This window comes from Mandrillus leucophaeus, unplaced genomic scaffold, assembly GCF_000951045.1.
Source record: "Mandrillus leucophaeus isolate KB7577 unplaced genomic scaffold, Mleu.le_1.0 Scaffold354, whole genome shotgun sequence".
Classification (NCBI taxonomy): domain Eukaryota; kingdom Metazoa; phylum Chordata; class Mammalia; order Primates; family Cercopithecidae; genus Mandrillus; species Mandrillus leucophaeus.
Genome location: NW_012103743.1, coordinates 1581789 through 1594697, shown reverse-complemented (window position 1 = coordinate 1594697; position 12909 = coordinate 1581789). Strand labels below are relative to the sequence as shown.

The 12909-nt window shown below is 36.9% G+C and overlaps 1 protein-coding gene across 1 annotated transcript in view; it reads left to right on the top strand.

Annotated features, from left to right (window-relative positions):
* The window catches only part of CNTRL (centriolin), a 103731-nt gene that overhangs the window by 34632 nt on the left and 56190 nt on the right, over nt 1-12909 (top strand). The window contains exons 12-14 of the mRNA XM_011989522.1: nt 1744-1938; nt 7241-7394; nt 9405-9625. Of these exons, the coding sequence (XP_011844912.1) occupies nt 1744-1938; nt 7241-7394; nt 9405-9625 (570 nt within the window). The remainder of the gene's footprint in view (nt 1-1743; nt 1939-7240; nt 7395-9404; nt 9626-12909) is intronic.

Here is a 12909-nt window from a genome sequence, read left to right as displayed (position 1 = left end):
GAGTGTAGAGGAAGATGAAGTTAAAGAGTCATGAGGTTAAAGATCATGCCAGGCTTCATAGGCAATTTTATTTTTATTTTTATTTTTATTTTTGAGACAGGGCCTTGACTTCCTGGGCTCAGGTGGTTCTCCCACCTTAGCCTCTGGAATAGCTGGGACTACAGACATGTGCCACCACTCCTGGCTAATTTTTTGTATTTTTTTTGTAGAGGTGGGGTCTCACCATGTTGCCCAGGCTGGTCTTGAACTCCTAGGCTCAAGTGATCTGCCTGTCTCGGCCTCCCAAATTGTTCATAAGCCATTTTAAGAAGTTTGAATTTTATTTTGCATGCAATAGGAAATCTTTGAAGGGCTTTAGATAGTTGAGTGGCTGATCCTATTTGCCACTTTGCCTTACTTCATGAAGAGTGAAATGGACTGAGTGAGATGGAAGGAATGGGGTTGTGTGCATCTGTATCTCTCAGGAGGCTGTTGTTCAGTACAGGCAAGAGATGATACTAGCACCAACCAGGAAGGTGCTGGTGGATGTGGAGACAAAGCCAACTGATTCCAGGAAACATTGGACAGTAGAACTGACAGGACTTAATGATGGGTTGAAAGTAGGAAATGAGGTAGAGGGAGCTATCAAGATGGTTTTAATAATTTTAAAAGAATATTTTATAATAGCACTGGCCAAAGCTTTACATAGATAGATGTAAATAATGTACATAATTTTAAAAGAAATGGATACTTCCAAAATATGCTTAGAAAATAGAGTTATTTAAGTGAGTTAATATTAATAGTTAATAATAGTTAATAAATAGTTAATAAGAAAATTAATAGCCTAAGTTTTTGTTTATACTGTTCACTTACTTGACATGCTAACAAAGGTAAGCTTCAGCTGGGTTCTAATTAAGTGAAATAAAAATGTCAATTTAATGAGAGTTTGCTGTATTTTGAAATTATTGAGTGTGAGATGATTGTCCAGTGAACATGGAATTCTAAAATTTTTTCCTGATTATAAAGGTATTGCAGTTATGGGGAATTACGTAGTAATCATCATTATTTTATTTCTTTTCAGTCTTTTATCTTCATCTTTTTTACACTTCTATACAGACTCTTGAGAAATTTTTACATTTGTTTAAATCTATGCTAAAAACTGTTAGAAACAAGAGACAGAGTATTAATTATTACTTCTATATCAGTATTCAATTTATTGGTTGATTGTCTTCACATTAAAACTAATTAGGAAACTGTAGTGTAGTAGTCAGTGAAATTGTCTAGAGTCACACAAAGTCTTGCTTCCACAAACTCCTAGTATGACCTTGGGCGAGATATTTAAATTTTCCATGATTCAGTTTCCTTATCTATAAAATTGGGATAATTATACTTTTTACCTTTTATGTTTTGAGGATTAGATTAAAGGATATAAAGAGTTTAGAACAGTGCATGGCCCATAGTAAGTGCTATATGAAGCCAGCTATTATTAATACTATATTATTAATAATTTACAAGTTGCCTATACTATTATAGAATGACAACTTATGTGTGCTTGCTATTAATAGTTTTCATAAACTTTTTAAGGTATGATTTTCTACATATAATAAGCATAAAAGTATAAAATATGCATGGAGTGCTTAGATAACTCCCACATTTTACTTTTATTTTTAAAAAACTGATAGAACATAGAAATTAAAGACATTGTCTTAATAAATCAATGTTGTTCTTCTCTGTTAATTATATATTGGGGTTTGGGGAGATTAGATTTCAGAAGCAGGGAAGGACCTTCTTTACAAGCAGTTGAGTGGTAGACTACAACTTGTAAATAAATTACGCCAGGAAGCTCTGGATCTAGAACTGCAGATGGAAAAGCAAAAGCAGGAAATTGCCGAAAAGCAGAAGGAGATGAAGGACCTGCAAATAGCCATGGATAGCCTGGATTCCAAAGACCCAAAACATGTGAGTAAATTAAGAAATTTTTTGTTCTCCCTACATATTACATGTCTCATCATTGTTAGCATCAGAGTCCAGAGTCCTTTCTGAAAGTCTGTTTTAGTTTCATGTACAAATTTAAGTGATATACATATACAGTCAGCCCTCCATATCCATGGGTTCTGCATCTGTGGATTTAACCAACTGCAGATCACATATATTAGGAAAAAAAGGATGGTTTTATCTGTACTGAACATGTGCAGACTTTTTTTCCCTTGTCATTATTCTGTAAACAAGACAGTATAACAACTAGTCACATAGCATTTATACTGTATTAGGTATTATAAGTAATCTAGAGATGATTTTAATATATAAGAGGATGTCCATAGGTTAAATACAAATATTATGCCATTTTATAGAAGGGAACTTGAGCATCAGTGGATCTTGGTATCTGCAGGGAATCCTGGGACCAATCCCCCATGGATACCGAAGGAAAACTGTACATATATGTGTGTATATATAATGTATGTATGTGTATATGTATGTGTGTTATATATAAATATATGTGTATATATACACACACACATATATATAGAATATGTATGTTTAAAACAAAACAACCTAGGGCTTGAAGAGAAGGTGGCTTTCAGTAAATGATGGCCACATGGCATAATTATTTATTTTTAAGTGGTTGAATTTCATTGCATTGCAGAGCAAGAGAGATTTGCTCTCTCCCTCCTTTCCTTTTTTTCATCTTTCTTTCTTTTTTTTTTTTTTTTTTTTTTTTTTTTTTTTTTTTTTTTTTTTTTTTTTTTTGCTCTGTTGTCAGGCTGGAGTGCAATGGCACAATCTTGGCTCACTGCAACTTCCGCCTCCCAGGTTCAAGTGATTCTTCTGCCTTAGCCTCCCGAGTAGCTGGGACTACAGGCACCAACCACCATGCCTGGCTAATTTTTGTATTTTTAGTAGAGACAAGGTTTCACCATGTTGGCCAGGATGGTCTCGATCTCCTGACCTCGTGATCCACCCACTTCAGCCTCCCAGAGTGCTGGGATTATAGGCGTGCGCCACCACGCCCAGCTAATTTTTGTATTTTTAGTAGAGAGGGGGTTTCTCCATGTTGGTCAGGCTGGTCTTGAACTCCTGACCTTCTGATCCGCCTGCCTTGGCCTCCCAAAGTGCTGGGATTACAGGCGTGAGCCACCACGTCCAGCCCTTCATCTTTCTTAAGAGCAGAAGAAGCTGAAGGGGGTTCCGAGTCCTTTTTCTACCTCTTCTATTTAATCCTTTATGCAAATATTCCACTGAAGGTATTTGTTTTTTCATATTGTTTTTTTTTGTCCTTAAAAAAGGAAACATTTCTCTGGAATGTTTCTTCCTGAGATGTGACTAGATATGGTCAGGTGGCTGGATATGGCCAAGCCCTTGTCTCTGTCTCTACTCTTTGTACTAATTGCTTATATTTTAGCTAATACTCCTAAAATACAAGGAAAAATATCTTCTATGTATTTTCCTGGTATACCTTGAATAATAGGGGTTGTTTTTTTTTTTTTAAAGAACTCTAAGATCTCTGGATTAATAGAAATCATAGAATTTAACATAGTGAGGATATTGTAATTGCTTTAGTACTTGACAAGTTATTTAACTATTCCTTTAAGCATTTTAGTACAATATCATATATATTTTTTGTGGGCCAGCTAATTTCGATAAAGGATAACCTTATGACAGATATAAGGTCTTTTCTAACAAAAGCCTAAAAATGGAAACCAAAGTATTAACATTGAAACCAAAAGTAGTCTTGATTATTTTAAATAATTTTAAGGGAAAATGGGGTATTTTAAGTAATGTATAATGTGGTCAATAATATCTTACTTTATTGAATGTATTTGTTCAATCTCACCCATGTAAGGCCCCTGAAGACATGAACTGTATCCTATGGGTATCTGTATTCCCAGGGACCAACCAGCCCTGTGTTTATGAATGCTTGCATCATGGAAGGGAGGAAGGAAGCAGCTTATAAATCCTACCCAAAACTCCTTTGCTTCCCCTTCCAGTTTTGTGATCTATGAGTCTAATTAGTAGCTGGATTATGTGTTTGCTTTCAACAAATGACTGTTATATTTCTGGCGGACACAGAGTTCAGTTCCCACTGGATTTCTGTAGAGAATTATATATAGAAAGGCGGTAAATGAGACATGGGAATGGTATCCAAGTTTTAAAGTTAGCTAAAATCAGCCTGTGCAGTGGGGATGAAACATACAAACCAGATTTGAATTTCCTTTTTAATTTTATTAAAACTGCTAATAGTTCTTAAGTTTGCAGCCGTAGTCCCAGCATCAGAGGACATCTCTTTTAAGTTTATCCAGAGGGAACATCTTTTTCTGATTCACAAAGTTTCATATTGGCTAGTGTTTAGCATCCTATTTTAGGCTACAAAATGTGAGCCTTTAAGCAGAAGAGAAATAATCAAGAGTGGGATGCCTGCATATTTTTCTATAGATATAGGTAGACTTTTATGTAATTAATTTTTATGTAATTAGATGAACTATCTTTCTGAATAGCCAATAGAATTTAAAAGTAAAAGCTTAACTTTGATGAGAAATCATAGAAAACAAACATATTAAGTGCCCACAATGTGTCGTACATTGTGCTGTATTTTACATGTTCTGGTGAGGAACTTTATTCACATCTAGCCATTTTTCTTTCATTTTGAAGAGGATGAAAATGTGATATAGAAATATTAAGTGATTTGCCCCCAAGTCATTGTTTTAGAAAGAGGTGGAGCCCTTGCTTATGCTACCACAATGACCCTCTCCTCACAAAGCGATTAAAGGTCTAAATAGATTATTTTTAAATTAGCTCAGAACTAAGCCTAGGCAGGTTTTCAGCAAATATAAGCATTTAACGAGGTTTCAAATTCACAGACTATTGTAGTTATGAAATTATTCATACAAGCACAAATTATCACTGGAGCAAACATAATGAAGATTTGTATTGTGTTTCTCTGATTGGTAAATGCCCCATTGGAAGCAAAAGTTAACTGTTCGCTAGAGGGAACGAGCTGTAGTGATCTGTTGCAAAGTTTGGGCGTGATTGGCCCCCGGGAGCTTCCTGTGTTATGATTTAACTCGCGGAGGGTGGGGCCTGCCCGCAGAGGCTGCTGGTGATTGGATGGGCGGGGCCGCCGCTCACTTTTGGCCAAGAATGTGGTTTGAGCCTCTGCGAAGTTACAGAGGTTCGGAGGCGCTTGCGAAAATGTGGCTGTCAGAGAGGGAATTGCACATGAATTTGAAGACAGCATTAGAAAGTGTTCCGCCCACAGTTTCTCTGTTCTCAACGGCTCAGTTTTAACAGGATAAATTTTAAGGTATGATCATTTTTTCTTTCTGTGTACAAAGGACTTAAAAGGAGGAGGAGTCAGAGATGTAAGTTCCTGTTTTTACAATAACTCTTTTGTGAGCTTCTCGGTGATGTAAATCGCAGAATCTACTTTTGTTCCTCTGTATTTAATGTACACCATTGGCATATTGAATCAGATTTTTATCCTGCATATAACAGTTTCGCTGGAATTTTTAATGGTGAATTTTAAAGATTTATTGATATGAGTGTAGTCTTTTAAGAAATTATTTCTTGAGCCATAAAAATCCGAAATTTACTTAGAATGTAAGCTGTTATATGTAGTTAACTTTTCAGAAAGATTTCAAATGGGTATTTTGGGAGTGTAGGGAAAAGAGTTTGCAAAATACCATAAAGCTTTACCGGTAGTAAATTTAAAACCTTCCAATTAAGCTGCCATTCTTTTGTTCATCAGAAATGAAAAGATGTTTTTTCTTGTATTTGGGGTAAGCAAATACATAAAATTGAGAAATATTATTTTATCATCACATGGGTCTTAGACTTGAGATCATTGGTGTTCATTTTTCTGATACAGTTCCCTCTTTCAATAACATTTATTGTTGTATTCCTCTCATCCTGTGGGTACCAACTTAAGAGTCATGAAGGTGTGAGTGGGAGGGCAAAGGTTCTCTGGGGAATTATTTTGCCTTCATATGAACAGTTGCCTCACGTGCAAGTCATTTGATGGATCCGAAATTCAGTTTTCTCATGTTTAAAAGCAAGGGTTAGACTAGATTATTGGCTCTTGATTTGCTTTCCCTAGCACACCTGAGAAATACAATACACTCTTTTCAGTTAACAGCAGTTCCCTAATGCCATGACTTCAGGGTGCGAGAGGGTGTGTGGGTATGTGAAAGCTCTGTTTTCCACCATGGGGAAGTCTAGTGGTAGACAGGTATACCTCCTTAGGACCCTCCATTTTGAGACTCACCGGCCTAAGTGGTCTTTGAGGTCCCTGTCAACTCTCAGTTTATTGAAAAGCCAAATGTTTCTTTGTATAAGAGATTGAAAGTAAATTTGAATTTCAAGTATTTTATTTCATGCCTCTATTTTCTTCTAAGAAACTTTTTTTAAAAAGTACACTTAATTTTTTTTATTAAAAAGGCATTACTTATCTACTATAAAAGTTTTTTAAATATAAAAATACTCATTACAAAAGGAAAAAAATCCCCATGTAATCCTTCCACCCAGGTATAATTCTTGTTAACATTTTGGGATGTAGTTTTTAAGTCTTTTTATAGATATATGCCATAACTAACTAACTTTGGAAACCTTTTTTAAAAGACACATTTTAGGCTGGGCACGGTGGCTCATGCCTGTTATCCCAGCGATTTGGGAGGCCAAGGCCGACAGATCACTTGAGGTCAGGAGTTCGAGATCAGCCTGGCCAACATGGTGAAACCCCCGTCTCTACTAAAAAAAAGCAACAAAAAACAAAAACAAACAAACAAAAACCCGAGTGTGGTGGCCCCCACCTGTAGTCCCAGCTTCTTGGGAGGCCGAGGCAGGAGAATTGCTTGAACCCGGGAGGCGGAGGTTGCAGTGAGCTGAGATTGTGCCTCTGCGCTCCAGCCTGGGCGACGGAGTGAGACTCCCTCTCAAAAAAAAAAAGAAAGAATAAAAAGAGAGACACACAATTTAATGCAATGCAAATAACACTGACCTACCTAGCTGTGCCCTTGGAAAAACCACTTAACCTTTTTGATCCTCAGTTTTCTCACCTGTAAAGTAGAAATGATTTCCATATCAACTTATCTTGACGTTTAAATGAAAACTACCCATGTGAAAACAATATAGGGCCTGACACAAAATAGTGCAAATTATTATATTTATTTTCTATTCTTCGTTTAAAAATGTTGTTAAGGATTATTCTTTTTAAAGGAGTTTAAGGAACTTGGAGTTTTGTTTTGTTTTTTTTTGTTTTTTAATTCAGTCCCATATGAAGGCTCAAAAGAGGGGTAAAGAACAACAGCTTGACATTATGAACAAGCAGTACAAACAACTTGAAAGTCGTTTGGATGAGATACTTTCTAGAATTGCTAAGGAAACGGAAGAGATTAAGGACCTTGAACAACAACTTACTGAAGGTAAGAATTTCAGTGTGATTTAGGGTAAATCAGTTTTATTACTAGTGAAAGGAACATTATAAAGACAAGCATTAATCCAGATAGTAGCAAAATACAGTTCACCTATTAGTACTAGTATTTGATAGGGAAATATTTACAGGATACCCAAAAGTATTTAATGCAATTTTAAGAGTTTTGTTTTTGTTTTGTTTTGTGGCATTGATGCCTAGTGAGTCAGGTCATTCCAGTCAGTAGGCCAGAAGTCAATACATGATCATGATAAGCTCTGGCATGTGATTGTCTATGGCATAAAATCCATTCAGGAGCAAAGCACCCATTGGCATCAGGGAATTCAGTGTCTGGTTATAAGAAGAAAGAGTTTTAGGATCTACTTTTGCAATGCAGATTTAAAATGTGACATATCCATAATAGTGGAAAAGGAAGACAATAGGCCATAGTGGTTTTTACACATAGGGCTCAGTGTAAAAAGATCCTACTCCTTGTTTTGCTACTATCAGCTGTGTCACCTTGGACAAGTTGTTTTTATCTCAATTATTAGTTGTTGGGAGAATTAAATTAGATAGTATTCATAGGCCCGGAGTGGTGGCTCATGCCCATAATCCTAGCACTTTGGGAGGCTGAGGTGGGCAGATCACTTGAGCCCAGGAGTTCAAGACCAGCATGGGCAACATGGCGAAACCCCAACTCTACAAAAAAAAAAAAAAAAAAGCCAGATGTAGTAGTACACATGCCTGTGGCCCCATCTGCTTGGGAGGCTGAGGGTGGAGGATCACCTGAGCTCAGGGAGGTTGAGGCTATAGTGAGCCATGATTGTGCTACTGCACTCCAGCCTGGGTGACAGAGTGAAACTTTGAGGAAAAAAAAAAAAGAAGAAGAGAGAGAGAGTGTTCATAAAGTTCCTGGCACATAGTGTGTATCCAGTACTGTACATGGGGAGTGTGTGTGTGTTTTAAGTCTTTAGGTTACACGTTTATGTTGCCAGTCTTGGATTCATCTTTATTATTGGTTTCCACTTACCTAGGTCTTTCTCAGACTTGCCCAAGGCTCTTTCTGACTTAATTTTAAAGTTCTAAATTATCTCCTAGATCTTTGTGAGCCTGGAAACACCCAAAAGACACAACAAAATGGTAGTGCAAAGATGGTGAACAAGAACCATTATATAATATTACGTTACTTGGACATGGGTACTGAACATCTTCCCCTATCAAAGCCCAGAGAGAGTGCCATAATTAAGAACTGGCCATTCAAGACACCCTCACTCTGGTCATTCTGGCCATGGTGATTGGTTCAAAGATAAATTTATGGCCCTAGCTAAGCTAATGGGGGCATTCTCTGGGACTTTTTCAGAATTATCTATTAATATGATAATATACTGAGTGATTATGTTATATGTATTTAGCAGCACGAACTCACAGTTTTGCTACATATTTTTTATTTTATTTGGAAATTAAACTTTTTTTTTTTTTTGAGATGGAGCCTCACTCTGTCACCCAGGCTGGAGTGCAGTGGCCTGATCTCGGCTCACTGCAGCCTCTGCCTCCTGGGTTCAAGTGATTCTCCTGTCTCAGCCTCATGAGTAGCAGGGACTACAGGCACGTGCCACCATGCCCGGCTAAATTTTTTTGTATTTTTAATAGAGATGGGGTTTCACTGTGTTAGCCAGGATGGTCTCAATCTCCTGACCTCATGATCCTCCCGCCTTGGCCTCCCAGAGTGCTGGGATTGCAGGCTTGAACCACTGCACCTGGGCGAAATTAAACTTTTTACAGCATGAATCAGGTATTTTACAAGCATAGCCCCTAAATATACTATTTTTATTTTATACCTGCTTAATAGTCCTGTACTATCTATAATAGGAAGAAAATTTAACATTATGTGTTGAAAAAGAAAAATGATAGGAAATAATTGAAAGCTTTAGAATTTCACTCTTGGCTAATAACAAAATGCTGATGAGACAATGCTACAGTACTTTAAAAAGATATATTATTACCCTTTTTGCATCTTGCTTAGGCCAGATAGCAGCAAACGAATCCCTGAAGAAGGATTTAGAAGGTGTCATCAGTGGGTTGCAAGAATACCTGGGGACCATTAAAGGCCAGGCAACTCAGGCCCAGAATGAGTGCAGAAAGCTGCAGGATGAGAAAGAGACGTTGTTGCAGAGATTGACAGAAGTCGAGCAGGAGAGAGACCAACTGGAAATAGTTGCCATGGATGCAGAAAATATGAGGAAGGTATGATTTTTTTCCTGCCTATTTTCCTTAGCTTCATAAGTAGATAATGTCCAAATTAAGTTAGTTGGAGGAGTTAACAGTACATTTTTAAGTGGGAAAAAGTATTAGTGGCTATATGGTGATTTTTTTCTTTTAAAAGTTGGGCTTTTTTTTTTTCTTGTTTAGCTGTGATACATTTGGAATTATTTTTTCTTTGCTCAGAAAAGGAAGATTATTTAGGCTGCATTTCTATCCCTGAAAGGTATTGTTGCCAAATAACTCTAAAGAATATGAAATGGTAGCTATTACAAATACTGTATTAAATGTTCATATTTTATTTGTGCTGCAAAATTGAGCACAGAATGTTTTTTCTTATTCTTGTGGTTACTAGATAATTTTAACATTATTTTATAGCTAACAAGACAGACATATTGTTTTAAATTATACCCTTATGAACCTGATTTGTTGCCCATTCATTTGGAGATTTCCCTTGCGCTATTTTAGTTGTTTGGAAAATGTTATCATATGTGAGAACCAGAGATTTCCAAACTTCTTGCTCAGTAGAGCTGGCTCCAGAAATTGAATTAATATATTTTAATATTATGAAATACCTCAGGCATATTTAAAAAATCACAAATAATATTTAACATCATGTACTCACAACTCAGCTTAAGAAATAAAACATTATAGATATATTTGAAATCCTCTGTCTACTCCTTTCCAGAAGTAACAAAGTTCTGAATATGGTTATTATTTCCCTGCACCTCTATTCTTTTATCATATACGTAAACATCCGTAAGCAATATATAGTATTTTCCATGATTTTAAGACTTACACAAAATGTATCATAATGTACATATTTGGCCACTTTCTTTCTTCATGTTTATGTCTTTTTTGTTTTTGTTTTTGAGACGAAGTTTCACTCTTGTTGCCCAGGCTGGAGTGCAATGGCGAGATCTCGGCTTACTGCAACCTCTGCCTCCTGGGTTCAAGTGATTCTCCTGCCTCAGCCTCTCGAGTAGCTGAGATTACAGGCATTCACCACCATGCCCGGCTTATTTTGTATTTTTAGTAGAGACGGGGTTTCTCCATGTTGATCAGGCTGGTCTCAAACTCCCAACCTCAGGTGATCTGCCCACCTTGGCCTCCCAAAGTGCTGGGATTACAGGTGTGAGGCATGGTGCCTGGCCTATGTTTTCCAGAATTATGCACACTGATAGGTGCAGTTCTACTTTGTTCATTTTTACTGATATATGTACCATCCTGCTTTATGGACATACCACAAATTTATTATTTATTCGTTCTCTTTTTGGGGGACATTTAGGTGATTTCTAGTCTTATGCTATTGCAAACAATGCTGAGCATAACATTCTTGCACACATCTTGAACACAGGGGGACTATGCTCAGAAGCAGAACTGTGGGTCAGAGAATATGTTCATCCTTAATTAAGTTCAGTAGATATTGTCAAATTACTTTTCATAGTGAGTTTATCAGCTTCTACTCCCACCAGCAATGTGAGGGCTACCATTCTGCCACATTCTTGCCAACCCTGTAGTGTTGTCCAACTTTGTTTTAAAGCTTTTATTTTGAAATAACTTCAAACTTGCAGGAAAGTTGCAAGAGGAATACAAATAACTCACATTTGCCTTTCACTCAGAGTCACCAATTACTATTTTAACACATTTGCTTTTTCTCCTCATGTAATTTTTACATGATTTTATATACTTTTTTGTTATTATTATACTTTAAGTTTTAGAGTACATGCAGATTTGTTACATAGGTATACACATGTTTCACATTGGTTTCCTGCACCAATTAACTCGTCATTTACATTAGGTATTTCTCCCAATGCTATCCCTCCCCCCCACTCCCCCACCCCATGATAGGCCCCAGGATTTGATGTTCCCTGCCCTGTGTCCAAGTGTTTTCATTGCTCTGTTCCCACCTATGAGTGAGAACAGGTGGTGTTTGGTTTTCTGTCCTTGTGATAGTTTGCTAAGAATGATGGTTTCTAGCTGCATCCATGTCCCTGCAAAGGACGTGAACTCATCCTTTTCCATGACTGCATAGTATTCCATGGTGTATATGTGCCACATTTTCTTAATCCAGTCTATCATTGATGGACATTTAGGTTGGTTCCAAGTTTTTGCTATTGTGAATAGTGCCGCAATAAACATATGTATGCATGTGTCTTTATAGTAGCATGATTTATAATCCTTTGGGTATATACGCAGTAATGGGATTGCTGGGTCAAATGGTATTTCTAGTTCTAGATTCCCTGAGGAAACGCCACACTGTCTTCCACAATGGTTGAACTAGTTTACACTCCCACCAACAGTGTAAAAGTGTTCCTATTTCTCCACATCCTCCCCAGCATGTTGTTTCCTGACTTTTTAATGATCACTATTCTCACTGGTGTGAAATGGTATCTCATTGTGGTTTTGATTTGCATTTCTCTGATGATCAGTGATGATGAGCATTTTTTCATGTGTCTGTTGGCTGCATAAATGTGTTCTTTTGAGAAGTGTCTCTTCATATCCTTTGCCCACTTTTTGATGGGTTTGTTTGTTTCTTGTAAATTTGTTTAAGTTCTTTGTAGATTCTAGATATTAGCCCTTTGTCGGATGGGTAGATTGCAAAAATTTTCTCCCATTCTGTAGGTTGCCTATTCACTCTGATGGTAGTTTCTTTTGCTGTGCAGAAGCTCTTTAGTTTAATTAGATCCCATTTATCAATTTTGGCTTTTGTTGCCATTGCTTTTGGTGTTTTAGTCATGAAGTCCTTGCCCATGCCTGTGTCCTTAATGGTATTGCCTAGGTTTTCTTCTAGGGTTTTTATGGTTTTAGGTCTAACATTTAAGTCTTTAATCCATCTTGAATTAATTTTTGTATAAAATGTAAGGAAGAGATCCAGTTTCAGCTTTCTACATATGGCTAGCCAGTTTTCCCAGCACGATTTATTAAATAGGGAACCCTTTCCCCATTTCTTGTTTTTGTCAGGTTTGTCAAAAATCAGATGGCTATAGATGTGTGGTGTTATTTATTTCTGAGGCTTCTGTTCTGTTCCATTGGTCTATATATCTGTTTTGGTACCATACCACGCTGTTTTGGTTACTGTAGACTTGTAGTATAGTTTGAAGTCAGGTAGCGTGATACCTCCAGCTTTGTCCTTTTTGCTTAGGATTGTCTTGGCAATGTGGTCTCTTTTTTGGTTCCATATGAACTTTAAAGTAGTTTTTTTCCAATTCTGTGAAGAAAGTCATTGGTAGCTTGATGGGAATGGCATTGAATCTATAAATTACCTT